The sequence below is a fragment of the Sclerotinia sclerotiorum genome, genomic scaffold, assembly GCF_000146945.2.
Source record: "Sclerotinia sclerotiorum 1980 UF-70 scaffold_14 genomic scaffold, whole genome shotgun sequence".
NCBI classification, from domain to species: Eukaryota; Fungi; Ascomycota; class Leotiomycetes; order Helotiales; family Sclerotiniaceae; genus Sclerotinia; species Sclerotinia sclerotiorum.
This window is the reverse complement of record NW_001820822.1, coordinates 1013511-1041172: the sequence shown is the minus strand read 5'-3', so window position 1 is coordinate 1041172 and position 27662 is coordinate 1013511. Positions and strand designations below refer to the sequence as shown.

The 27662-nt window shown below is 40.9% G+C and overlaps 13 protein-coding genes across 13 annotated transcripts; 4 read left to right on the top strand and 9 right to left on the bottom strand.

The window, feature by feature from the left end:
* Window positions 1–350: 350 nt before the first annotated feature.
* SS1G_09997 (hypothetical protein) lies at window positions 351–1721 on the top strand (the record flags this gene model as incomplete). The annotated part of the gene is made up of 1 exon (XM_001589312.1): window positions 351–1721. The coding sequence occupies one exon, from the start codon at window positions 351–353 to the stop codon at window positions 1719–1721; it is 1371 nt and encodes a 456-aa protein (XP_001589362.1).
* Window positions 1722–3780: 2059 nt separating this feature from the next.
* On the bottom strand, window positions 3781–4866 carry SS1G_09996 (predicted protein; the record flags this gene model as incomplete). The annotated part of the gene is made up of 3 exons (XM_001589311.1): window positions 3781–4059; window positions 4174–4371; window positions 4606–4866. 3 exons carry the CDS (start codon window positions 4864–4866, stop codon window positions 3781–3783), a joined length of 738 nt encoding a protein of 245 aa, XP_001589361.1.
* Window positions 4867–5879: 1013 nt separating this feature from the next.
* Window positions 5880–6473, bottom strand: SS1G_09995 (hypothetical protein; the record flags this gene model as incomplete). Its single annotated transcript, XM_001589310.1, has 1 exon — window positions 5880–6473. One exon carries the CDS (start codon window positions 6471–6473, stop codon window positions 5880–5882), a length of 594 nt encoding a protein of 197 aa, XP_001589360.1.
* A 395-nt stretch (window positions 6474–6868) lies between these two features.
* On the top strand, window positions 6869–7159 carry SS1G_09994 (hypothetical protein; the record flags this gene model as incomplete). The annotated part of the gene is made up of 1 exon (XM_001589309.1): window positions 6869–7159. The coding sequence occupies one exon, from the start codon at window positions 6869–6871 to the stop codon at window positions 7157–7159; it is 291 nt and encodes a 96-aa protein (XP_001589359.1).
* A 1321-nt stretch (window positions 7160–8480) lies between these two features.
* On the bottom strand, window positions 8481–8864 carry SS1G_09993 (predicted protein; the record flags this gene model as incomplete). Its single annotated transcript, XM_001589308.1, has 2 exons — window positions 8481–8501; window positions 8757–8864. 2 exons carry the CDS (start codon window positions 8862–8864, stop codon window positions 8481–8483), a joined length of 129 nt encoding a protein of 42 aa, XP_001589358.1.
* A 1193-nt stretch (window positions 8865–10057) lies between these two features.
* On the bottom strand, window positions 10058–11383 carry SS1G_09992 (hypothetical protein; the record flags this gene model as incomplete). Its single annotated transcript, XM_001589307.1, has 7 exons — window positions 10058–10083; window positions 10376–10606; window positions 10664–10744; window positions 10806–10933; window positions 11045–11101; window positions 11217–11240; window positions 11346–11383. The coding sequence occupies 7 exons, from the start codon at window positions 11381–11383 to the stop codon at window positions 10058–10060; spliced, it is 585 nt and encodes a 194-aa protein (XP_001589357.1).
* Window positions 11384–12300: 917 nt separating this feature from the next.
* On the bottom strand, window positions 12301–14224 carry SS1G_09991 (predicted protein; the record flags this gene model as incomplete). Its single annotated transcript, XM_001589306.1, has 3 exons — window positions 12301–13605; window positions 13857–13881; window positions 14070–14224. 3 exons carry the CDS (start codon window positions 14222–14224, stop codon window positions 12301–12303), a joined length of 1485 nt encoding a protein of 494 aa, XP_001589356.1.
* Window positions 14225–16032: 1808 nt separating this feature from the next.
* Window positions 16033–16583, bottom strand: SS1G_09990 (predicted protein; the record flags this gene model as incomplete). The annotated part of the gene is made up of 3 exons (XM_001589305.1): window positions 16033–16121; window positions 16179–16283; window positions 16562–16583. 3 exons carry the CDS (start codon window positions 16581–16583, stop codon window positions 16033–16035), a joined length of 216 nt encoding a protein of 71 aa, XP_001589355.1.
* A 1505-nt stretch (window positions 16584–18088) lies between these two features.
* Window positions 18089–18413, top strand: SS1G_09989 (predicted protein; the record flags this gene model as incomplete). The annotated part of the gene is made up of 2 exons (XM_001589304.1): window positions 18089–18372; window positions 18407–18413. 2 exons carry the CDS (start codon window positions 18089–18091, stop codon window positions 18411–18413), a joined length of 291 nt encoding a protein of 96 aa, XP_001589354.1.
* Window positions 18414–19177: 764 nt separating this feature from the next.
* SS1G_09988 (hypothetical protein) lies at window positions 19178–21665 on the bottom strand (the record flags this gene model as incomplete). Its single annotated transcript, XM_001589303.1, has 6 exons — window positions 19178–20011; window positions 20060–20672; window positions 20722–20847; window positions 20906–20997; window positions 21037–21257; window positions 21305–21665. 6 exons carry the CDS (start codon window positions 21663–21665, stop codon window positions 19178–19180), a joined length of 2247 nt encoding a protein of 748 aa, XP_001589353.1.
* A 985-nt stretch (window positions 21666–22650) lies between these two features.
* Window positions 22651–24404, bottom strand: SS1G_09987 (hypothetical protein; the record flags this gene model as incomplete). The annotated part of the gene is made up of 5 exons (XM_001589302.1): window positions 22651–22856; window positions 22909–23620; window positions 23670–24134; window positions 24243–24313; window positions 24389–24404. 5 exons carry the CDS (start codon window positions 24402–24404, stop codon window positions 22651–22653), a joined length of 1470 nt encoding a protein of 489 aa, XP_001589352.1.
* Window positions 24405–25111: 707 nt separating this feature from the next.
* SS1G_09986 (predicted protein) lies at window positions 25112–26917 on the bottom strand (the record flags this gene model as incomplete). Its single annotated transcript, XM_001589301.1, has 5 exons — window positions 25112–25273; window positions 25335–25429; window positions 25469–25608; window positions 26127–26313; window positions 26563–26917. 5 exons carry the CDS (start codon window positions 26915–26917, stop codon window positions 25112–25114), a joined length of 939 nt encoding a protein of 312 aa, XP_001589351.1.
* A 391-nt stretch (window positions 26918–27308) lies between these two features.
* SS1G_09985 (predicted protein) lies at window positions 27309–27419 on the top strand (the record flags this gene model as incomplete). Its single annotated transcript, XM_001589300.1, has 1 exon — window positions 27309–27419. The coding sequence occupies one exon, from the start codon at window positions 27309–27311 to the stop codon at window positions 27417–27419; it is 111 nt and encodes a 36-aa protein (XP_001589350.1).
* Between the last annotated feature and the right edge of the window lie 243 nt (window positions 27420–27662).

Sequence of the window (27662 nt, the reverse complement as noted above, 5' to 3'; positions counted from 1 at the left end):
CGTCTAGCAAGCTTGTGGGCCCTATTGATTAATAAAGCCTCCTTCAACATTTAGTAAGCTTGTGAGTCGATCGTTAATGTACTCATATCCATGCGTCCAGTAGGCTTGTGGGCCTACGATCAATATACTCGTCAACCACATGGGCGACGTAACATTCGTACGGACTTGATACAAAAATTTAGTCCGTAGAAATACTTTATATAGCTTGATGATTTCTCAATCAGATTGTAGCTTCACTAGTCAACCATTGTCGCTTTAGTTTACACTCTTCGCTTTACTCATAGGAAACATTTCAACAATACTATTCATCAGTCTATTCCTCATCTTCCTTCAATTTCATCCTGCTAAACATGACGGAACTCGCCAAACCATTCATACTGATATGTGCCCTTGGCGCAGCCGGGCATATGGCCCCGTGCAAATTCTTAACCAAATCTCTCAAGAAACGCGGTTATGAAGTAACATTTCTAGCCGCGTCAGCATACGCACCCATGGTCGAGGAAATGGGCGTCACATTTGTTCCTCTGCAAGGCTATTCAAATTTCATCTTTGATCCCGAAGAATGGGAAGCGAGATGGCCTGAGCGAAAACAGCTTAATGGCATTGCAGAATTGGCTTTCGACATGGATCATCTTTTTATTAAACCCATCCCCTCACAATTCGAAACTATCCAACGCGCTTTAAAAATGATGAAGGAGAAAGATCCAGGAAGACCGATTATTATTCTTCAAGATCTTACTTTCTGTGGTGCTCTGCCGCTTTTATTGGGTGCCGAAGGTATCAAACCGACTGGTGTTATCGGTATTGGACATACAGCTGTGATGCTTTCAAGTCAGGATATTCCTCCCATGGGAAATGGAGGACTTCCAGATATGACACCCGAAGGTCGCAAACGCAATATCGCTTTGTATGAAGAGGCACGAAACGGAATATTCCGAAGCGCCACTGAACGATTTTACGAAGAATTCGACAACTTGGGCGCCCGACGCCCGGATACCGATACGATTGATTCCATGTATGTCATTCCAGACAGGTTTCTCCAACTCTGTACTCAGAGTGCCGAGTTTCCTCGAAGTGACTTGCCCAAGAATATAGTTTTCGCGGGCAATTTCCCAAGAAATCCTACAGAGGGAGTGGTTGCACGTCCTAGCTGGTGGGAAGAAGTCACTACAAATCCATCCAAAAAGCGCATTATATTCGTGAGCCAAGGAACCGTGGCGGTAAAGTATGAGGAATTAATCATTCCAACCATCCAAGCATTTGCCGACCGAGAAGACACCCTCGTTATCGTCGCGCTCGGTATCAAAAATGCATCATTACCTGCTTCGGTAAAAATCCCAAGCAACGTGCATGTGGAAGATTTCATCCCCTACGACGATATCCTTCCCTACTGCGACGTGCTGGTGACAAATGGAGGATATGGATCCTTCCGTCACGGATTGATCAACGGGGTTCCAATGGTCATTGGAGGTGATACGCAGGAGAAACCGGAAACGGCCGCAAGATGCGAGTGGGCGGGCGCAGGTGTTAATATGCGCACGGGCAAACCCAGCGTGCAGCTTTTGAGAGACTCGGTCGAGAAGGTGCTAGCAGATCAGAAGTATAAGAATAAGGTTATGGAGATTAAGGCTGAGATGGATAGTTTGGATCCGATGGATATTTTTGAGAAACATATTCTTGAGTTGGTTCAGGAGAAGACGGCCTTGGCGAATGGTAATTGAGGGATGGGGATTGGAGGTTTATGAGGGGATGTCATAGGGATGGGTGGGGGAGAGGAGTATTTTGGTGAATGGAGGGCGTTTGGATAGATTTTCTTTTTCGGGGAGGGGGAATGCGGGACCGGCTACTTTTTCTTCTTTGGGGGTAATCATTTGTTTGTGGTTTGGGATTCGAATAGATAATGGAAATTCGAATTAGATGGTACATATCATATTTAGATAACTTTAGACAAAGTCGATTTAGCAATTACATCTCTATTCTCTAGATAATACAACATTCTCTAAATGAAAATTTCTTCACTTCTAAATTTTGTATTTTATCGTTCATTAATTTTCAGTTCGTCTCAATTTTTTCCTTAGGCCTCTTTCTATACTTTCATGCGCTACATTTAATGAGGGCGTGATGACTCAATTTTCGGCTTTTATTCCTCGATTTTTGTTTTTAGTTCTTACTAATATATATAAGATGAGATATCAGAAATAGAAATTAAATTAGAAATATAATCACTAGCAAGTTTAAGCTTAAGATTGGGATACAGTTATTTAATTTAATAAATAACCAGTGTCTAGAATTCTAATAATTAGTTTATAAAAAAAGCCGATGATTATTTATAAGATTATAAATTAAACTAGTGTTACGTCCAAAACGATTATTATGTCACATGACCATAAAACATGTGATGGAACGGTGAGGAACGAACGTTCCTAGGAACGACGATTCCTAGTTAACCATAGGCACAAGGACTATATAATCAAGATGGATTTCTTTTGTATAGAGCTTCGTGCTCAAGATCAATCATTTAGTATACTCTACTATTAGTTACGAATTGCATTATTGTCATTACTTTAAGTCCCTGCTTGACGCCTAGTTATAAACTACCTCGAGAGCCTAGAGCACTTCCACGTGATCTAGACGGCAAACCTCGTAACAGATCACTAATAAACTAACTATTAATCACTAATAGTGGATATTTAATTAACAACTAAGTAGTTCAATATACTAGCAAAAAATAATCCACATGAGATAATTATGTAACAAAATTTTTTCAGAATCTGGTGAATTATCAATTGCAATAATTCACCAGGAGATTCTAGGATATTGAATATTGATGTTTAGTATAGTTTACTTGATGAATGGTCGTTTATCAGGTAGGTGTTCTCAAGCCTAATACTGGTGCATATAGAAATCGATAGGAGATGAAGACAAGATCGTACGAATCATACGTAAGACTATGGTATAATTTTGTTCCAGCTAAATTGTGACGCCTCACACCTCCGGGTCACGTGGCATGCCCCGTTTGTATTTAATCATAGGAAAACTCTCTACTCTTGTTTTCCTTCTTCTTTTCTCCTTAGCTTAGTATTTTCTAATACAAGATACTTTACCCAGTATTCTTGAGTGTGACATAAATAAAGAATGGGATTTATCCTCAAATTTCTCATGCTATTCAGTTATGTATATATATATATTCACCCGCAAAATTCCAAATTCCAATAGCAACAATGGAATGAAAAATCCCCCGCTGAACCCCAGAAAAGCCCAAAAAGCACCAAACCCTATGTATCTCCTTCTCAAGTCCTAAAACTTTATCACTCTAAAATTCCTCGTCAAAATTTATAGCCGAAACCTTAAATACTCGTTAAGGTTAAGTATTCACCATTAAGAGCCCCACCCCCTTTTCATCATAAAGACTTTTCTTGCGCTTCCATTACGGAGTACATGAAGTCTCTTCTGTTTTCATTGACTATTGTTTTCTCTCTTCTTTTTGTGTTCTCCAGACTTTGGTGATATTCCATCGTTTCCCTCTTATAACTCAATTCTCTAGTCTGTCTCGATCTTTCGTCCCTCAACTTTCAAAACACTTGTGTATATCAAGAGTTCATCCATTATTAAACAGTCCTAGTCTCTGATGTCTCCTTTCAGGACATCCCCTGTAATCTCTACCTCTCACCTCCCACCCTTCATCATCAAAACACTCTGTCTATGTGAAGCGTCTATTCACCATCAAACGGTCCTGCCCTCAGAAGATCCTCTATCATTTCTACCCCTCGCCTCCAACTTTCACAAACAACAACAACAACAATCCAAACACTCGAAAACACACAAGCCCGCACAAATCCCCACACATAAATCACAAATTGTTCCTCCACCTCTCATGTGTATTTCCACTTCTTCCACTTTCTCTTTCTCTGCTCCACCCCCCTCATTTTGCTCTACTCCATCGTCTTCCATCTTCCTTCCACTCACTTCCCTTTCCATCTTGCCATCTGAAGTATGATTGACAACAAAAGAGGACTGGGTAGCAAGAAATTGCATAGTCATAGGTGAAGAAATAGGACGCTAGTTTTGTTAATTTTGCTCTTTTGAAGAAGTAGAGGAAAAACATGAAACAGCGATGAAGAGACAAAGTATAAATGAGAATAGGAATAGGAAAAGAAGTTGAAATAAACTAACAGGTTGCTCACACACACTCTCCTCGAAATTCCCAATACCCTCAAATCTCAAATTAAATCCATCTAATCTCACAGAGTGATGACACGGCATCGGTAACTGCGGAAGCTGAATTGAAGCCATTTCTTCTTCTCTCCCTCTTTTCTTTTCTTTCCTTCCCTTCTCTTCCCTTCCTTCCTTCCTTAACTCAAATTCTTTTCCCTGTGAAAACACCTTTCCCTTAAGAAAAAAGGGGAGAAAAAAAAGTTCAAAATCTTTCGTTAAACCTCAATTAAATCTCGAAAATAGTCCCAAATATTAAGTATTAGAAGATCAATCAATCAATTTGACCAATCCGAGATAAAAACCGAAAAAGAACAAGCCCAGAAAAAAGAAAGGGAAAAAAAGAGGGAAAACTACATACATACATATACATACATACATATATAAACATACATATATAAACAAATCCCCCCTCCCCCATTTTGTTCTCATCCTCATCCGATTCCTTTCTCCAAATCTCTCCCCCGCCTCATCCCACTCCTCATCCTCTCTTTCCTTCTTTTCCTCATCCTCCCCACTCCCCTCCACCTCTCTCTCCAACCACCACCATCCCACCACCATCCCACCACTCCCTTCCCTCCCCCATCCATCTAAACGCCAGGAACACTCCCCTTCAAAGCCCAAAAATCCCCCAAAAATCTTATAAATTTTCATAACCGCCCACTACCAACCGCCCACTAATAAATAATACACTAGGATACCCATCCTACCATCAAGTGGACGCCTCAGCATCCGTTTCCCCCAAAATTTCCATAAAACCATTTTCTATCGAATCATGAGTTGTGGGTTGTGGAGATATTGGAACTCTGTATATATCTCACTCTATATCTTCCAAATCCTAAATTCCAGATCTCAAATCCCAATTTAAACCCCAAATTTAAGATCTCCAAGCTCGGAGACATCCATTTCCATTTCCATTTCTCTCTCCCTCCCCCCTCTAAATCCGCATCCTTCCCCCAAATAAAACAATACTCTAAATAAACCTCTCAATAAAATAACATATATATACTTCCCATTTCCTCTCTCTCATTTCCTCTCCTCCCCTTTCCTCCTCTTATCCCCCTCCTCCATGTACAATAACACCGTTGTATACATACACAAAATACAAAATACAAAAATATTCATCTCGAATAGTTAGTTTTATCAAAATTCCAAACTTACAAGATTCTTATATAAAATCCCATAGAATGAATGATCTTTATATCAAGGACTTATAAAATATCAAATCATTATTACACTAATTAGTGCTCGCTCGTATAGGTAGCACTTGGTAAGGATAAATAAAAATAAATCACATAACATCACATAACATCAAAGTAATTCAGAATCACAACAGCCAATATTCACATCCGTCAAAGTGGAAAATTTATTCTCATTTACATCTTCATACGACAAAACCAAATCCAATTCAATGCGCCATTTCAAGTATGCCATGCCATGCCATTAAAAACGCCAATCCATCCATCCATCCATCCATCCTACCGTACCAGAACCCCTAAACCAATGTAAAAAGCGTTTGTCTATGTATGACCGACGACTAAAACCCTATTTGCCCAAACACCTTGCATGAACGTACTCTGCTTAAGTTATGTACTCAAAAGTCATATACCAATTCCTCGTATTAACAAATGGATCTACTTCCTTCAACCCCAGAATCGAGAAAATATTTATTTCTTTGTAGTGTCATCACTGTCATCCTCTGGTCTTGAACTTGTGCTCCCTACTACTGTTGGACTACTTTCTCCATCGTATAATGGGTCATAGTTTCTATTTCCTGACCTTAAACCAATTCTTTTATTTCTTGGTGTTTCTGGTCTAGTCTTCGTATGGACCTTTGCTAAAACTTCATCATCTTCCTCCACAGAATCAATCTGATCATTGCTTTCGCTTGGGTCGGCATAACGTTCTTCTCTTCCTTCCACATCACTATCACTGTCTTCGCTTGGTATGAGCTCATGATTAGGTTTTTGATTTTTGATGAATGAATCGATGATGTAATATTGAGTTGCATTCATAATGACCGGGAAGATTAGCATGACGAATATGACTTGTAGTGCCGTATCACCTTCCGTCCATCTCAAAGCCCAATCTCCAATTCGAGAGATCCAAGGTAGGACGAGGAAGATGATGAGCACGCATATTTTCATACCCATCAACCCGATGAAATAAATGATCGATTGTTTGAACCACCAGAATGCTTTTGGTGGGTGACCATAATTTCCTGATTCGATCGATTCGGGAGGATTACCAAATGGTGTCATAAGAAACAGCGCGGTAAGTATTCGAAGGAGGAATATGAGTATGGGAATACCAATCGTTGTCTAGAATGAAAAATTTAGTATGTATTGGAAGGCCATGGGTAAATATACTTACATCAATAGCCAGATTTAGCAGATAAAAACTGCAAGGATTTGGTGTATACTTTTCAGCATCATCAACCATTCTTGTAGAGATACTACTCGCATCTAGCTTAATACTGAATTGTCCACTTGATAACATGCTCATTAACAAGTTTGCGATATGTACCAACACACTTCCAAACACTTGTTTCGAGACATCGAAGAACCAAATCTTCATAGGTCGTTGAGGTCTTTCTCTCCATCTTTTATATACTAATGCCATCACAGCCAATAGACCCAGCGCGCCCTGAACTAATATGGCAAAATTACCAAGAAGTTGGCATTCTCCATTGTCTGGTTTCGAGTGTATATTATCATTTGTTGCCGCCGCAGATATCGAAGTTTTTGTAGAGGTAGGATTCACAAGATCGAGTAACAATGTCGTCGAAGTTGCTATCGCAGATGTTACAATGGATGTGGGAGAGGCATCGAGGAAAGTTGAAGAGGTTGATGTGGGCTCCAAGCCCGGTGGCGGTAGCATTAGCTGTCTTGTACGACGAAAGTCGATATTCTTGAAGGTGTGTAGGAGGATAGAAGATTCGTGGTGAAATGTAAATATTGTTACGTGATCATCTGCGAAAATGTGATGATAATATTTAATATCGAGAGTTGGATTGTTGCGGTGTTTTGAAATACCCGCAAACAGGGACTCTTAAGGTTATCTTTAGTGATCTTTAATGACGCAGTGACCTCAAAGAAGAATAAGCGATCCTGATCAACAGTGGAATAATAGTAATAATTGTTCTATTTATGAAACAATTGGAACAATCAATAGTTGATAAAGGATGATATATTGACAGTATGAAAATAGTGTAATTTGGTATGAAAGTAAGTATATATCAATGAGATGAATATCTGAAATCAGGAATATTTCAAGCTGAATCAAAGTGGCGGCTATGGCTACCTAGTCTGTATGTTGATGACCTAAATTTGAGGATTGAGGCTTGTGCCTTGTGCATTCTAGGCTAATTGAAGATTTTCATCCTGTGAACATAACTTGATTTGTTATCATCAATTTAAGCATTTACCATGGCTCGTAACCATAAATTAAGGTTTCATATATCTTAATTTTTCTCCACATGACAAATGATAGCTTGGTACCTAGGTAGTTTATCAATTGCTATTTTACTCGGTTGATCGCTTGTGTCATGGAAGAAAATGGTTTTGACATCCGATGCAAAATACCCCTTTTACATTTGACCTAACAATGAAATACACAAGTCAGTTATACCATACCTGTTGGCTTAAGCTTGGATGAAGCAATATGAAACATGAACTGCTGCATCGTTCGTTGTCTTAAAACACCAGGAGTTCTTCACTGAAACGAATTCATCCGATTTTTGAAGATGTCGCTTATAGAGAAACGAAATATGTGACTTTGAGGATGTCAAGTTGATGGATGTGACTATGTCTCAATGGATTAATGATGTTGCGATCACACAGCGCTGCATAATAGCATTGTGATAAAGGTGTATCTTGCGATTTGTGTGGAAGTACTTGGCATAGAGAGCTTCTTAGTATGGGCGCAAGTTCCTATTCATCAATCCTTATAGGTAACTGAAAGCAAAGTATGAAATTCATCATAATCATCATCATCAATCTCCATCCCAGACAGACCCCCATTTACCCCCCTCCATACACCCACAGTCCAATATAAGTAAACGAGTCACAAACCAATCAACCATTCACGCAGAAAGTCGCCGCATATCAAAGAAATCAAGGCCAACCAGCCTCACTCCATCGCATCCATCAACTTCATTCCTCTTCTCATTCCCCCAACCCAAATCCTCCCACAAAAGCAAACCCCAAGATACAACCAAACCAAATCTCCATATCCGTCCTTATCCATCCCCATCTCCGTATGACAATTTACTTAGCACTAGGACATTTCTACACAAAACAAACAAATGATTAGCACACATCCATTACACGTCAAGTCAACCTCCTCATCCCATCTCTCCAAGTTCTCAACTCATTTCCCTCATCCATACGTCCCACCCCCTCAAACCCTCAACTCAACCACAAAATCCCTTCCCAATCCCCTTCCCCTTCCCCTTCCCCTTCCCCTTCCCTCGAACCAACCCCCCAAAACTCCAAACTCATCAAACTCCCCCTCAAAAGAAAACAAAATCAAAGAGAACTCACAGCACCACACTTGCAAACATAAGTATCCTTATTCGCGCCCTCAGGATACGCCTCACCACAAGTACAAGCCGTGCCACCATAATTCACAAGAATGAGAAGTGATTGCATTTTGATATTTGCTTTTCGTAATCTTAATTCGCGTTTTGCGTTTGCGTTTGCGTTTGCATATATATAAATCTTCCTCAAAAGTCCGGATGAGATATTCGCAGTTTATAGATTGTAGAGATATAGAAAAGTTTCAACGTCTTATAGTTTTCAATTTCCAATTTTGAGTTTGAGTTTAACTTTAACTTTGAGTTTGAATATATACTTAACAACAATAAATAATAATACAGCTCAGCAGCTCAGAAAGAAGAGGGGTAATGATATACCTACATACCTACATACATACCTAGTACCCACCTTTCCCCCATTCCAGTTGCAGTTCACTTCCCCCTCACCCTCATAGACACGTACGATTAATCCACCAGATCGAAGTGGTCGAGTGACTCGAATCCCTACAGGAAACAATATGGAGTACGACAAATCTCCCCTCCCTCTCAACCAATCAACCCACTGATCACTCACCCCTCACACCAAAACCCCAAACAGGAACCAGCAAACCCCATCGAAATCTACAATCGACACACGCAGTCTCACATTTATTCCAGTCTCACAACACACAGCTCACAGCACATCACATCACAGCACAGCACACAGTCCCGCATAAGGTCGCAGGGAAGTACCTACCTACTCCGTACATACAAACCTAGTAACCATAATCTTGTGATAAGAATCCAATCCAATCCAATCCAATCCAATCTTACGCCATGATATGCACCACCAAACCAGCCAATCACAGCACTGCACGTACCTAGCATTTATCCATTTTATTCACTTTTTAATCCAATCTATATCTTTAATGCATGCATAATTATGCCCTCGTGATGCATACCTACCTACCTACCTGCTAGGTAATACACTTTATGTAAGCCAAATTTCCCCGTCCCATCGCCCGCCCGAGCACGAGTCATAGCGGATGAACGGATACTTCGTTTCGGCAGGAAATGTTGCATCTTTCTTTGTACGCCGTTTAACAATATAATATTACGATACATGGAACTAGGCAAAATGTTACCTGCTTAATACACTATATAGGATGTCATGCTGACAAGGCAGAAAGAGAAGGTGATAGACAAGGCAGGAAGACTGGGCAAGCGTTCTTCGGGAGTGACTTGAGACAGTGTATGTGAGTGAGTAAGATGAGCAAGATAAGTGAGTAGAGTGTGAATCAATAAGGATCTAATGTGGCAATTTTGCATTCAAAGCAGAGCATATCCATATGCAACTGTAAGTAAGCATCGAAGAAAAAGGAGAACCAACTTTGCGAGTTAGAATCATCCTTTTGAGTAAAAGGAAAGAATCATATCCCCCTTAGCAGAAGCTCTCCACATTGCATATCGAAATATTTGCACTCTCTCCACAAAGACGTAGAAGAAGAGGAGAGTAGCAAGTTAAGTTGAAAAGGAAATAAATCCATGTAAAAAGCCAGGGCCGTCCCCTTCAGTAAAGTAACAACACCGCTTAACGCCTAGAAACCAATCCCCGCACAAGAGCAAGGAAAGATGTATTACGCCTACCACCTGCCACCGCTGCACCTCCAATCTCACGATGATGTTCCAAATGTAGATAATTTCCTCCCTTTCTATGCATAGCAGTCGCAGTAGAAGATTTCCTGGTCGTGACTGGTGCAGATTGTGTTCGTTGTGTTTTCTTATTCCTAACATCCTCCGATGGTGAGACATTTCCAACCCTGCATGACGGGCCCATAGACGCTGTAGACTTCGTACTTGACACGGCGTTTGGGCAGACTAGGGGCCCGTCAGAATGTTATTCGATATTGTTCGCGGTTTTGAGCTGTTCTAAACTCGCCTTGCGAGCAGCGTATGAATCCGATTGATTTGAGTTGGCGCGCATCTTTTCCATCTTCTCCGGTTGATGATAGAGAACTATTTGTGTAAATATTATTAGTGACCTCGACGAAGATTGAGATAGATTAGAAGGACATACCGACTAGATACCGATTTTGAAAGTTGAACCCATTCAACTTGTCACAGGCAGTCTTAGAATCCGTTACGTCTTCGTAGACAACAAATGCCGTACCCTTGGTGTTGGTCGCGATACCTTGACGAATTTGTCTGAAATTCTGTTAGCACAGATGCACCCTCCACGATCGAGCAGCCCATCTCCACGGAAATATCTGACGCAAGTCTCGCCAGTGTTTGCTCCCTCCCTCAGAAAGTACATACCGAATGGCGCCGAATTTGCCAAACAAATCGAAGAGTTCTTCCGGCGTTACGTTGTAGCTGTTATTCCAGAATCCATCAGCCTTATGCGCCTTCATCCCATTTCCATGAACACCAGATCCACAACCCGTGTCCAAGTCCCAACATTTGCTCTTTCCTGCATCAATCCACATACCTTAGATTCTTGACGAACAAAGCTCTACATTCAGCGCATATGTTAGCTAGTAATTCTCACTTCCGACAGCCAAGAGCCATCTCACGCGATCAAAAGCAGGTACAATGAGTAAGAAATGGTGGTGCATACCGATTAACCTCAGGAGCAAGTTTACCACCTCGATTCATAGCTTGGCTAAAAATTCTCTTCCTGTAATGATTTCCACTTTATCGGGTTCTATATTATTCGATTATTAGGTAGTGATAAGTTGATGTGAAAAAAGTGTCGTGGTATGGTGTATGTAATCGGAGGGGGCGCACAGATGGAAGGAAGCAAGCCTTCTTTTGTTCGTTGAAGGTGCGGGATCCGAGCTAGCTTATATTGAGGTTAGCGTCACGACTGCCTTTGAAATTTTTAGTATCCGATGAGATCTTGATAAGATTAGATCTTTTTGATGTGATGATGATTTGAAAATCAGAAAGTGGAATTTCAAAAATTGGAATTGTTCTTTGTTCTTAAGACTTACTATTTATTTTCGTAAGATAAGGAGAAAGGATTCATTCTTATTTTCGGTGGCTATGCCTACGGCCTTCAGATTATTTCTTCCTATAGCTACCTAATATTCAGACTATCCGCCCGCCACGTTGCTTGATTTGCTCTTAAATGGGATTGATGGAACACCATAATCATTCACAGCCTTCATGCTAGTAACCACAACAATGTCTCTGTGTTACGACTGTGATCTCTTCATCTCTTTCTTGTATATCTACCTAGTAGGTAACGTCCACGGATTTTGAACATTTACTAAAGAACGTATTGATAACGGCATGGCTCGCGGCAATCACAAATTAAGTTGCCACATGCGTTGTCGCCCCGTGTCAAGGATCCCCATTTCGTCCACATGATATTAATTTGCCTTTATATGTGGAGATTCTAGGCTGGGCCGTACGCTCGAATTTGTATACAGCGGATGCAAAGGAAAGTCACAACATGATTCTCATGCAGAAAGCGACAGGCCATGTCAAGCAAACACCACCACTTCAGGCTCAGGTCACATGAAAACGACAGCGCCTCGAAGAGGATCAATTGTTATTTCTATGTGCAATTACCACGTTATATATACCTCTTTGAAATCTCCTTGCCCTTCCAACGTCCCATTCTTTTGATATCCACTTATGTGCAATGATTTTTCCTTATCAATTATGACTTTTGTCCCTGTTATAGTAAATCGTCTCTCTCCAGGAACCCATCCATTCTCATCAGCCCATTCCTCTTCTACATCTCTCGCGAAGCCGGTTACTCGTGAGCAGGCATCTGAATCCCAGATGCCTTCTCGGTATCCTTTCGCTTCCTTGAGAATATCAATCGCTTGACTCCTTAGTAGTCTATTCCGACAATGAGATCCAACCATAAACATCGGAAGTATTATCCCAAAGTCAAAATGGTACTTCCCCTCTCCTTGAACTATACGCTGCCGGAGTTTCATCACATATGTCATGATTGTATTAAACTCCGGAAAGTATGCATCCCATTCAATGGCATTGACAATGAACACACTTGATACTTGTATCATCATCATAGCCACCTGTATTTTCGCAAGGCATGCTGCCAAAAATTCACGGGAATCCTCGGGAGCGCGTAATCCTTTGCCTATCAACGGTGCTGCAATACTTTCCCAGCGCGCAATGTCATCAAGATATGTCGCACAGTCCTTTCTCAGGGTCGGGTTAGTACTGGGTATAACTGCAACAGAAGTCCATGAGCAGTTCTCATCTCTCAGATCTAGCCCTTCATCATCCGGCAAATCGACTATCGGGCTTTCGCCATCCTTCGACCTTTCCTCAAGTATAGTTTTTCGTGCCGTTGCTATCCAGTGAAAATTTCTTCGCAAAATAATCTGCCACCAATCGTGGCATTCTTTGATGTTCGAAAATGATGAAGGCATCGATAGCAGCAAATGATCTAAATCACGAGTTCGTCGCTTATGCAGCTGTGATGATCGACGATCAATCACGCAGAGGGCCTGAAGGTCAAGATCTGAGAAGGCCCTGCAGAGGTCATCGTCGATTGTACTATCTTGCTGGCAGCTGAAAGGATGATGATTCCTGGTTTTTCGGTCTAGCATAATTTCATGAAGGAGATTCTCTCCACTGGCAGCATGAGAAGCGGCTGTGGAAAGATGACCCTGTATACTTTCGATCGAATATACCAGTAGACAAGCAATGAGTGCTTTACGAGCATTGTAACGGCTTCCATTTAGAGCTTGTCTCATTCCGACGAGAGCTTTACCGTACTGGTCAAGGCCATGTTGACGGTGTAAAGATGCCTCTATACCATTTGTTGTGCGCCCTTTACTAAAGGCTCCAAGGGCAACCAGAGCTTGCCCGACGAACGCCTCGGATTCGCTTGCCTGGGGAATTAATCGTTCCCAAACTGATCGGTTGAACAATCTACCGATATCGCCTGCGAATGTTTCGCAGAAATAACGAAAATATTGAGAATCTTGTTCGCTTCCTAGTATAGGGCCGCTTGATATATAAAAAATCGTTGGTCGTGACTGTGAAGGGAATTCTACCAAGTCCATTGGATTGGTGTACTCTCGGGAGGATCGTTGTACAATGTATGATGGGTACCCTTCACATTGTATTCCAGTCTTCTTACACCGTTTGCAAGAAGGCTTTGTTTCCTAATATTCGTTAACATTCGCCTTCTCAGGGAGTGGTGGAATTGCCGTTAGATGCTTCGACTGATCAGCCGACAAGGGATTACATACATCGCATTTGACTCGGCGTGCTCTAGAAATTCGGTAATCAGCTCAAGTTATTTTAGTATTTTCGATGTACGATATTGTAATATGGGATAAGCCTCGCATACTTGCATGTGTAGCATCCCGTCTTAACCTTTTGATGTTTCACCCGGGATTTCCTGGAATCCTCCAAGGTAGCGTTGATCGCCTCTAAATCTTTTAAAAGCTTTCTCTCATCTGATGGTTGAATGGTCATAAACTTTGAAAGGCGAAAAGGCTTCATTGTTGCTGTTCTTGCATTGCAACATCATCATGGGCGAGATATATCCTTGTCTCCCATGTATTTGAAGTATGTTAAGCGCTGTGCATGCCCTTAAAAAACCTAAAATTCTTGGTGGATCATTTCTCAATGGCTCAAAAGGGTATATGTCTCGATTGATGTGATTTATTTCACTTGAATCAGTTCACCAAGTGTGTAGGAAGTACTTGACAAGAACGAGGAGGGAACGAAAGGAACACTAGAGAAGGGCTCATCAGCGCATCGGCCAACTACACTGCCTAACCTAATTAGGTCACCGTCTCACATATTCGGGGCTTACGAGCCTATATTCAATTCGAAAGTGCCCTAATAATGAAATTCTGCTGATGTATCGGTGAATTAGGCTTACTAGGTAGACGTTCAGCTGGCTGGTGCGTCCAGTTGGCTCGTTAATCCTTCTAGTTCTAATAAGTATCCCGCTAAGGATATGTACAGAGTGTTCTAGAATGATGATGATTAATTCAATCCTAGCGTTGTTAGACTAAAGTACAATTGTGGATGTATTCAATCTAGGAATTATGATTTTAATAATAATCAATTTTTATCTTTATAATATCAATTTGTCAATTTTTATTGAATTATCAAAATGAAAATTAAAAAAATAATATTAAATCAAAAAATAAATAATATTAAATTTATAAAATAAACTTTGAAAGTGTTACGTCGGACTCCACAAGCCCATTACCACGTGATTCAATCACGTGACGGACCCTACATAATATGCACGAAAAATAAAGGTCCAACATATTCTTAGGTCCAGGACCTTTCGGGGTCCTGAAGGTCCATAGCATGAAGGTCTATATAGTCAGGACGAATTTCCTTTGTATAGAGCTTCGTGCTCAAGATCAATCATTTAGTATACTCTACTATTATTTACGAATTGCATATCATTATTGTCATTACTTAAGTCCCTGCTTGACGCCTAGTTATAAACCACCTCGAGAGCCTAGAGCACTTCCACGTGATCTAGACGGCAAACCTCGTAACAGTTCACCCGTCTTATTAATTGACCTCTAGAAATCATCCTATGCTTTAAAACTGAGAATTTCCTTCCATACAGTTTGATCGCAATATTATAATCTCCAAATTCAACCTGTTTGTCTGGCCCCAAGTAGATGGTTCTCAAATCGACCTTCTGAGTGCTCTCAGTATCTTTCCGCAGTTCTGAAAATTCCAAGCCCACGAAAACAAGGTCATTTCAATAATGTAGAATGTACTAGTAACATTTATCAGTGCCACTTATTAACCCTACTAGTATTCAAGATTTGATGGTTACAGCACCCCTCCACTTATATTAGACGAGATCTTATTTCACACCAGAAATAATCAAATTATGTAGTTTTCTATAATAATAGATTAATAATTGATTCTTATTATATTATTAATTAGTTTTACATAAAGATTATATATAGTTAATTTGGAAATTTGAAAAAAAAAGTTAAAATATTAATTCCTATTTTAAATTGATATATTTGATATCTTAAGTTAGAATAATAATATACTATTAAGAAAAGTTTTAATAATTTATTAACATCAATAAGTCTTGGTATAATAGCTCTACCTAGCAAATAGCTATGATCTAGTACTGTAAGTACAAGCAGTATGACAATCTGCTCCCTTCCTATGATTAGTAACGGACTAAAACAGTAAAGCCTCAGCTAATCAGATTCTGGGGCCGTCTACGTTGGGATAGAGGTATTTGAGAACAGTTGTGCTTTCTATCCTATGGAATTTATTGGAATGCTACACAGACAAGTGTTTCTGGAATGCTATCAGTAGATACCATGAGTATATGAGAAGGCTAATTTCCCAGGAATCAACAGGCGCTGCTCGTGGAAGCTTGCGGCCTTTTCTTCTGTGTCTAGATGATTATGCTATTAGACTATATAAGTTCTTTGAACAGACGAGGAAATCATACCAACCGTATCTCGATCTAATTTTAGGCTAAGGAAGATATAGGCAGTGCTCATATATATCTCCTCAATGCTTTCATCGGAGCTTTGGCTGGATAGAATGGTAGTGGCTGAATTTCAATGAGTTCCACTCAATGAAATCCTCTAGTCACGATACCATATATCTATGATCTCTCGAACAGCCAAGTCGTTTAACCCATAGTTGGTACAATCATGTGGCTAATGGTGCTGTATATCAAAGCACACTGGTCTCTATATGCCCCTATGTAATGGTTCAACTTCCCCATAGCTTACTATTAATAGAACTCGATGCCCTCCCCCTCGTCTATCAAGGTGTTAATTTCAAAACCAATCCTTTACTAAAGCCACTATGGTGAATCACAAGTACTTGCAGTCACATGGTTTGACATCTTTAAAGAAGCTCTTCTTCGTTAACATAGAACCGATTTGTTGGAGGCCACAGCTGGTCCTAGATTTCGAGGATTTAGTACTACTTTAACGGCCATTTCCTCCTGATATTGAAAAATACTGCAGAAACTTCATGGAGAAGCATCTTAGTGGAACAGAAAACAAATCTGGTGTTCCGAAAGCACCATTTATCAAAAAGCCACTTATTCCACGACTCTTGGTCGTTGGGTATGAGGACGTCAACTCTGATATATTTTCCGGTACATTCACAATCTATCTCGATCCTACCCGTTTTAATCACTCACTTATACTGTCTTAGCATCCAAATATATAATGGTTTAATTTGATGGTTTCATCGATCATATTACAAGTAGCTCGGTAGCATTGCCTTTTAGCTTTCAACTTGTCTATAAATAGTTGGTATATGGTGTATATCAAACAGATGCAATCGTAGCGCGATAAATGCATATCTCATGGGCTCTGAAGGAGATTTGGCTCGGAACAGTGGGCAACTTTTATGATATCTCAAGGGCTTTGGGTTGTTTCATTAACATATAGCCTCATGATCAATTCACGTCGCTAATAATCGAAATTACTGCACTCTTTACAGCTCTATGCATTAATGCGTCTATATACAAAGTCCAATCTCTAAGTAAGGGATTGTCTATCCATTGTCAAAGATTCAAGCTAGCTGGAATATAGGATTTCATTTTCCTTTCCGTCGATTATTCATCGTCAGTTTCCTACATCATAAATCCTTTTTCAGTATATCTGTATAAATCCCGAGAACTTTATCTTTCCTGATTTTGATGCAGAAGCATATTCTCAAAATATGATCACCCACAACGGCACTCTTCACACAAGATATGACCTTTCCAGAATCAAATCCCATTTCCTATTTTCAAAACCAAACAGAATTAAAGGCTACAACGCATCCCACAAGATGAGAGAAGAAAATATTATCTCCTTGGCCAGAAAAATGACCCACCTATACTGACCATATCACTTTCACCAACAACTAGCGTCACCGGCCCCAATCATGACCATAGACGACCATTTAATATTATCCAGTCAAAATGTTATACAGGCTATATTCGTTTTCAACTATGTCTCCTGCGCTCTATTTTTATCTCTTATTCACACATGTCCTCTCTGCCTTCCCACCTTCCCAAAGACCAGAAAAGAGAAATTATACGTACGGAGGACAAAAAGTGAAAGATGTCAAGTAGCACAATTTCCACCCACACCTCATCATCCACATACAAATCCTCATCATCATGCCATAGCAGAAGATCAACTTCAACCCCTGCTCCGAAATCTCTAAATGCAGGGAAACAAGACAGCACAGAGTTGTTAATCATAAGGCATTTACATCCATGCATAGAATAAAAATACAAAAACACAAAAAAAGAATAGGCCAATTAAACTGATATATACATGGATCATCGCGTAACTCATCTATCTACAATATTCCATATGCATGATATAACCCTGGTTACGAAAGCACATGCTACCAACCAAAGCACACCCGTCATCATCCTTCACTGAAAAGAAGAAGAGGAGAAAAGGTACGTACTTCGACTTTCCAATCACTCATCTCAAATATCATCAAGCCACTCAAAAAGATCCAATAGAAATGATTCATCGCGAAACAAAGGAAGAGAAAAGAGACGGGAGAAAACCAGCACCAAGAACGAGAGTAAGAGTAAAAGTAAAGGATCCCTCACTCTCTGGAAGAAAGTCAGAAGAGTCTGGGGAAGAGTTGCTGGATTACCTAGGTCAAAACGCACTGTTTGATAGACTGATATAGATTTTCGACGTTTAGACTTTAGGTGAATATAATATCAATACAATTAATTATAATGTAGACACGAAACCACTTCCATCCCATTCCATCTTCACGCGCCCTCCACCTATTACCCACTTAACATCCATTGCAACATCTATCTACCTACCTACCTACCTACCCAAACGCCCACCACACATACATACTCTAATCCCTCCATTACATCCACATACATATAATATAAATATATCATACAATGAACTATACTCTACTACAGTATACTCTACTTAAAATAAAACCATCCCCCACCGCATCATTCTACACTATATCATCCCCTCTCACCTATCCAATCAATTCTTCCATACTCCTTAACTATAGCTTATTCCCTTATCCATTCTCAACCACCCTCTTTCAATCATCCATTCATTCACTCGTCCATATATCCATCCATCCATACATCCATCCATCACTTCTCACCCATCCATCTAACCCACATACAAAAAAGAAAGAAAGAAAGAAAGACACCAATCAAATCAAAAATATTAAAACCAACAACCGAAATCTGAAAAGTACCAAAAACGAATGTGTAATAATTTAGTATCTACGAAACAATCAATACAAAAGCCAATAATCCCCTCTCATAAGTCATAATAGCTCAGTCCAGGCTGTTCAAACCCAGTATGGTAGCATCCACACATTCACACGTCCTATCCATTGATCCGCTTCCCACCAATATCCACTCCATCTTCAGTCAATCTCCCAAACTCATCTCTTAAGATCCACCCATACTCAAATCCCAATCTACACAATCTAATGAACACTCAACCTCGCCCGGTGCCAAACATTTGCCCTCCAACTTCCCTGCGCCACCACCCCTCCCCCATTCCCATACCTCGCACAGCCAACCCCCGCATCAATCCTCCTATATGTATACCCCAAAAACGCCCCCTTCTTCCTCAACTCCAAGATCTTCGGCGCGATATCCTTATCCCTCAACAAACGATCTCTGGGCCTCTTCCTCTCCTTCTTCCCAAATGTCTTGACAAACCTCTTGAGATATTCCTTTTCTTCATCCCTCATATTAAACTGATCAATTTCCTTCTCCACCCTCTTAAGCCTCACCGTATCATGAGGACGCTCAATAAAACCCGTAGCTATAATTTGAATCTCGCGATTAAAAGGTTTAAGCGCATCAGCAATCTGCTGAACCGTTGGAGTAACCGCGGTTACTGACTCCGAAAAATCAGAAATCGGTTCCTCTTCGTCGAAATAATGGGTATCGTCCATCGACTTGATGTTGGGGATGAAAGGAGGAGGCATTAGGTGAATACGATCCCATTGAACATCACGGAACCATTTGTGCGCTTTGATATCTTCTCCATCGTTGGGATATACGTAACGACCAGCGTAGTCTTGGTTTCGGCGTGATGACATGGAGCCAAGTGTTGTATCTCTGGCTTTGTATCGTCGGCTGCATAAGCGATGATCTTTTTCTTGAATCATACTACGGATGAGATCCTGGCATCTTCTGCTGACAGATGGACGGGAAGGGAATTGGAAAGTTGTCTTGTGGTTCAAGATGTTCATCTTTGTTTGTTGTCTTCCGCCCTCTTCGGCAAGGAAAGGCGTATGACCATAGAGACACTATGATATGTTAGCAGCAGCTTCCCTCATCTCAGAATCGCAACTCACTTCATAAAGAATCACAGCAACACTCCACCAATCACATCTAGCATCATACATCTCTCCTCTCACGACCTCCGGTGCCATATACTGACTAGTACCTACAACCGAGCGTGCAAGCGTCCTATTACCAAAGCGATTACGCCAATTGAGAATACTCTCTGAATCCGAAGCATTATCCGAATTCTTTTCATGGCGTTCTTTTCCACCCATCATGACATGAGCAATTTTCATAGCTGCAGCAACACTCCTTCCTTCTTTTTTATCAAGAGAATCTCCCTCAACGGTAATACCAAGTTTATTGAGAAGCGAATATCTGTGATTGTGAAAGTAAGCTTGATCATGAGACCAATGACCATCAAAAGCTAATCCGAAGTCAGAGATTTTGAGATGACCGGAAGCAGATATTAAGAAGTTGTCTGGTTTGATATCACGATGAATCCAGCGTAAAGCATGGGCTTCCTCGATACATAGGATCATCTCGGCAATATACCATTTGGTGACGGACTCAGAGAGAACATTATCACGGATGAGTAGGCCGAGAAAGTCTCCTCCAGGCATGTAATCCATGACAAGATACAAATTGTTAAGATCTTGGAAGCTAGCAATCAAAGGAACAACCCTGTTCAAGTCAGTTATCAAATTCCTGAGCCATGAACACCATCACTCACCACCTAGATCCCTCGGCGGCAACAAGAAAGTCACGCTCCGCTCTCAAATGACCTTCTTGACTATTCCGGAGCATATCTGACTTCCTGATAACCTTCATGGCGTAGATACTTTTGCTTGGCTCCGACCTACCCATCATCAGTCATTGTTCTCAGTCATACAGAACCGGGTATAGCAATAACTCACTCGCTAGTACCTGGTGCCCGCTTCTCCCTAACAAGTCTAACAACACCAAAACTACCCTTTCCAAGAACCTTCACCACCTCATAATTTGAAGGCTTAAGGTCTCTACCCTTCAACGCATTAGTACTACGTACCTTCATATTTCTCGTCTGTCTAAGGTGGTTGGTCTCCGCTGTTGCCAACGCTTGACGTCTTTCGGCTTTGTCTGTTGGGGAAGAGACCATATCATTCAAGAGCTCATTCTCTAAGTTCAAGCGACGAAGAGATCGAGGTGTTACTGGTTTGGCAGTAATCTCATTGTAATAGGTTTCGAAGAAAACTTTAGCAGATGCTGCTTTCTCAACAGTAATTACAGCTGCAAGCTGTCAGTTAGCTACAACATCAATGGCACGAGGAACTTACTTGGGACTGGTTGTGGACATTCAATATTATCAGACTCAGTGATGGACGCGAGAACACCATCGGCAGAACTACCCTCTGCTTGATTCAAGGCCTTTGGAAGAGCTTTTTTATTCTCAGACGAATGTTGAGATATACCCGCGGATTTTTGAGAGAACTTAGACTCAAGAGAAGTCTTCTGTGTCGATTGTTTAGCATCAGGACCAGATGATTTTCCACTGTTGCTCGTGGATTCGGCACTTGATGGAGGGGTAGGAGCATCTGGCATGAATTCCAAAACGCCTTTATCCAGTGATATCAGACTGGGTCTGCTCTTAAATTGTGTACGATGAACGATAGTGGGTGGAGCTTTGACTAAAGCCATAGAGATTTTCTTGCCCAGAGCGACAGACTCGGGAGGAGGAGATAGTGGAGCATAATCTTCCTCTAAAGCTATACTTGAGCCTAAAAGATTAGAAACAATAATGAGAACATGTAAGATTTTGATTGGAGATACACAGGAAAGAAGGTACCTACTACTGTTGGTTAATGAACGCAAAACCGACAGGATTTTTGATCCTTGGCGTCGAAACTTTGATGGCCTGTGAATTTGATTTGTGGGAGACTGTGGAGGGGAGATCGATTCCAATGGAGTAATGGATTCGAGAAAGAAAGGCTTCATCAACTGATGCGGACTTCTGTAATCTGCATTTGGATCGGGCGCAGGACCATTGCGCGTTCTTTTCATTGTCGAGGATCCTTTCGAAGCCTAGACAATAATTATCGATACTAAAGAGTAAGAATGAAGCTGCTGCTAAATAGCATACAAATGATTGACAAAGAATGTTGATACTGATCAAGAGCAGGCAAAGAATGAGAAGTAAGAAATACTGCTGTTTGTTTTCCAAGATGAGCACTCTTGCCTAGCCAAGATTCTCATTGCTCCTAATGGAAGGAGTCACTGTCTGATATAATTGGAAAGGACGGCATTGAATTTAGATATAGTAGTTCTTGTTTATTATGAGCTAACCGATTAAAGCAAGTTCTCCTGTGTAAAGACCTGATTGAACTTTTTTTTATAGAAATACGCCTGTAGGGCTATGCAAATCTCCTCATCTCATTTTGCGTAGTCTGCCGTGTTAAACAGAGAACTGCTCAGGTCGGAGACTTATGCAAAAACATTACATTTCCACTTCGTATTTCATGTAAACATCATGAAATCACAAGCGCCAAAGAAATACATGAAAGTAAAGAGAAAGTTGTACAATAGATGTGAGAAGTGAAGTCACCACCAGCCTCGAAACATCGCAACAACATAGAGTCAGTACAATGAGACGATCAAAGCTTGCCTATTCAAACGACAATGATGTTTACTTGATCTCAAGAAGCTTGACATCGAAGGTCAAAGTAGAGTTACCTGGAATACCGGGAACGCCTTTGCTGCCGTATGCAAGGTGTGCTGGGATAGTCAATCTTCGTTCTCCGCCAGCTGCCATGCCGGCAACACCAATGTCCCAACCTTTGATGACCTCACCGGCACCAAGCTTAAAGGAGAAAGGCTTGCCTTTCTTATTTGCTAAATTTCAAACGTTAGAAGATGGTAAATACCCGAGTGGATATAAACTTACAGTCAAAGACCTTGCCATCTGCGAATTTTCCAATGTAGCGCATGCCAACTCTGTTACCCTTCTTGGCGACTGGACCGGTACCAAGCTTCTTGTCATCGATCTTTACTCCATCAACAGTTCTGACACCCAAAGCAGGCTTTTTCGCGTCAACCTTAGGCGCGGCTGATCCGGTAGGTCCTTGCTCGAGGTTCTTGGCGAACTGAACTTTCTTATCAGCCTTCTCGTCCTTAGCTGCATCCTTCTTTGTCTCCTCTGCCTTGACAGGGGCAGCATCGCCATTGTTCTTCTTCAACTTCTTTTGTTGCTTCTTGCTAAGCTTTGGCTCTTCAGCAGCGGATTCCTTAGCTATAATAGCATCGAGGGATGCAGCCTCCTCGAGTTCGTCGGCGGAGCGCTTGTTCTTGCCCTTCTTCTCAGCCTTGACAAGCTTTGGGGCTTCCTCTTCATCGGAGTCGACCTCGGTAATGCGGGCTGCATCAAGCTCATCGCTCTCATCCGAGTCCATCTCGAGTTCGAGCTCATCCTCGTCTGGAGAGAGGTCATAGTCCTCATCATCTTCCTCATCGGAGTCGTAAACTTCGTGGTGATGGTTATGTCCATTATCATCTGGAATCACGTAGTTACCAGTAAGGTAGATTGTGTGGGTACCAGTAACCTTGAAGAAAACGGTCTCATCTTCACCAATGGTGATGTCGAGAGGTTGTTGGTAGTGCTGTTTTCGATTAGCATGACTTATTGAATAGGCAGTCTTGGAAACATACGCTTTCAGGGTCGAGAGTACAGAGAACATATTCCTCAATCTCAATGTCTTCACCATCGTCGCTCTCATCTTCACTCTCCTCTTCATCATCGCTGGCGGCCTTGGCCTTTCCTTTCTTAGCGACCTTTTTGGCGGAAGCGTCCTCCATTTCTTCGTCGGAATCATCTTTGCCGATGGAAGCAAGGAGCTCCTTGAGTGCGGCTTGCTTTTGGGCCTTCTTGGACTTGGAAGAGTCGCTTGGTCCACCGTTGGCTTCTTCGTCATCATCTTCACTGTCTTCATCTGATCCAGAGTCATCATCTGCCAACAAAGCACGTAATAAATCATCCGAACCTTCATCTTCACTGTCCTCCTCATCTCCGCCACTTGATTGACGAATGATCTTCAAGGTCGCGCGAGGTTTGACACCACCTTCGACATCACGAGCAGGTTCAGTTGGGTCGATTGCTGCCATGGTAATGCGGAACTAAAGATTGAATCATTAACATCTGTAGTCTCCAGCGAAGCCTGCTAAATAGGTGGAACAGCGAGAGCGACAGCAACATCAAAATAGTAGAAGCAGGATAAAACATACGGTAGCTGGGAAATCTGGAACAGCAGGAACAATAACATCTCCTGCTGGGACCTCAAGGCCATACATAGCGACTGCGGCGCAAGTTAGATAAATGATTTCGCAATACCACAACACGACAAACAAGCCGACATTCACATTCTACACACCTGGAAGAAGAGGCATTTTATAAAGAATTCGAACTAGTGATCCAATTGACTCGGTATGCTCTGCGAAAAGAAGGGAAAAAATTGGTGTTCAAAAGTAAACAGTGAATAAAAATCTTCCGATGTTTTGAAGAGATTTTAGAAGACGTTTTTGAAGAAAAGATGCTCGATAACTTTTTTTTTTCTCATCTGCGGCACACCGAAAGATCCATAACACTAAGATAGCTTATCCGCTCACGCTAGTGGGAAACTAAAATCCACCGGGCAATGACTATCACGTAACTGGTTAATTAGGTAAATGTTTGATTTTGATTGGTTGGTTGGTTGGTTGACTTATTTTTATAGCTCTCCACTTTCTAGTTTTTCAAAGGAAACGAAAGAAGATACTACTCTGTATAATTATATCTATTAAATTTAAAGTATATGTACATCAGAATACCAAGAGCAACTACTTTCGGATCTACCATAATCACCAGAATGTTTCCTTCCATCGATTGATAATCCAATATGCTTTCCATTCAAAGTATTCTATAATACCCTGTATAATCTACCAAACAATACTATTTCAGATCGGGGAATACAGTTGTGTAAAATCCTAAATACAATTCTTTAAACGATTAAGAACAATCTTTCAGCATCTTTCAACCTTCTTTCTATAGGATGTATGTTTACCATAAACAAATCAAAAGAAAACAAGCACTCGCTCACTCGCTCACTCGCCTAACATTAAGCCCTATCCTGAGCCAACTCATTCAAAAGTCTTGCAAAATTAGCTGTCATCTTAGCCCATTTGGAAACATCCTTCCCCCATTGCCTCAACTCCGCGATTCTTTCGTGCGAGGCTGCGCTACCTTGGCCTTTCGATTCTGTATTACTCTTCTCATCTCCCTAGACAGTATCAATACATTGTTACTATGAAGATATTAGATAGGGAGTATGATGAATATACCTTTTTGGCCTTCCACTCCCCGGCCCCAAACCAATTTATCCAAACTTCATCCGGCTCCCTCTTCTCCGCCTTAACCCCATTGCCAAAAATCTTACCTGTTCCTCCTCAGTCATCCATATTAAAGCGAGCAATACTTTGCTTATGCAGAAACTTTTCGCTATGATCGATTATCATATTCCACAATTCGGTGTCTGATGCTATCATGCGCATGACATCATCCGAGAAAATTTCGAGTTTATCTAAATTCCCGACGTCCAAAACATGAGAATCGATACTATGAAGTAGAAATGGAGTTAGTGTATGAATAATAGTGATTGCGAGTTGGCAGGGGAAAAGATGATATTATTTATAGATATTAGAGAATGGAAGAGGGGGTAAATAAACAATGACGAAAAGAAATAGAGTAGATGATGACAAAAAAGGATGGGATAGATGATGATAAAAAGAAGCAAGACGAATACTTGTGAAAAGCGGGAAATTAAATATTAATAAAAGATAAAACAGTAAATGATAATATTAAAAAGAAAGAAAATAATGAATTATAAAGGTAATAATAAAAGGAAAGAAAGCAAAAAATAAAAATAAGAAGTAGATCTATAAGAAAATAAAAAGTGAAAAGAAATGGCTCAAAAGTTCTCGAACGATGGAGGCTGAAGATAGGGAATATCTCTCAAATATGACACAGAAGCAACACTAAGGGAAGAATTGACCGTATAGTACCTCTTTGAGCTGTATAACGCAAAAAGACAGAGAAAAGAAGATGCAAAAGACAAATAAAAAATTAGTACATACATAGCAGCCTCTTTACTCCTTGCCACTTTTTCCCCCTTTGAATATAAAGCACCCCAGCCTAGAGAGTCCCAAATTTTCTTTCTTTCACTGACCCATCTTTCACTCTTATCATTCAACACTCCAGTCTTTTCCTCATTTGCAGCTTTAGCTACCATTTGCATATCGTCCACTCTTGCCTTGATCTTCCCTAAGAATAAAGTTAACTCTTCACTCCGTTTCTGCATAGACCTTGATATGCCTTTTTGGACAATGGCATGATCATGGTGCTCCGCTAAAATTTAGTGATATGTCATGGATGCCAACTCTTCAAAAGTGCAATATTTGCTCCTTTGCTTGGCCTTGCCAAAAGCGAAACGAGAGGGTTTGTGCTCGTCATCGCAATCTCTGCGTAAGACAGACCCAGGTTGAGGCATATCATCCCCCTTGCCTTCATTACCAATTCTAGTCACCTCATCCAGGATGAGCTCCCATTCGTGCTCTAAACGACTAACTCTACCCGCAACTTTATGACACTCGATTGCCAGTTTGGTTAACGTTTCGGCCCAGCGGGCTCGATATGATTCATAAAATTTTCGAAGATCAGAGGTTCTCGTTTGAAGAGCCTGAAGTTTCGGGACCAGAAATGCAAACGCTTGATCACGCATGCTATCACTATTGCGAACTGACATGATTTCTATTGCGCTGGTAATGCGCGCGAGAACTTTGATGAGTTCGGTAGGAGGAGGGGCTACAATCTTGTTGCCTTTAACGGAGGATGTCTCTGTATCAGTGACTTCAAAAATGTGTTGCATGTCAGAATTGAATTGATCAGACCAATTCTTATATGTCGTTTCAAGCTCGAGAATTGGGATCAGAAGACGTTCGTCGTTGTTGTTGTCGAGAGTTCGTTGTGATTGTGATAGTGATATATATGCTGACCAAAGTCAAACCGAAGGACTCGAGATACATGTTCCTACCCTACTGACTGTCCATATTGTGATTGAGCTAGTATATATGAAGGCACGAAATATCAGATATGTGCCATATATGATGTCCCAAAATGCGTAAAGTAGAAGAGGACCTAATATGGCGACAGAAACGAAAATGATGCGAGGGGTTTTGGAATTCGAGGGTGTGATACCGACTTGATAAGATAAATTGTTAAAACCAAGGACAGGAAAAAATGCTACAAGAATACACCAGATGGCTTTGAGTAGATTCTTGAAAAGGGTGGGGAATGGTTCTTGGATTGTTGTTGGAGTTGTTGTTGGAGTTGTTGCTGGAGCTGTCGTAGGAGCCGCCATGTTTGAATAACCATCGTTTGCATATTCTTGCTTCCTCGGAAGGTTTTGATTGGTATCTGAATATGACATCTTTTAAAGATTATGAATTAGGGAAGATTAAAGAGAATAAGAAAACTGTTTTTCTCTATTGTGAAGTTTCACTTCTCAAAACCGATTGAAAAAATGATTGGGTAGAAAAGCAAAAAGTAAAACAGAGATTCAATTTTAGATTTAATTCTTTCATCTCTATCAATATCTTGAGACCTTTGCAGAA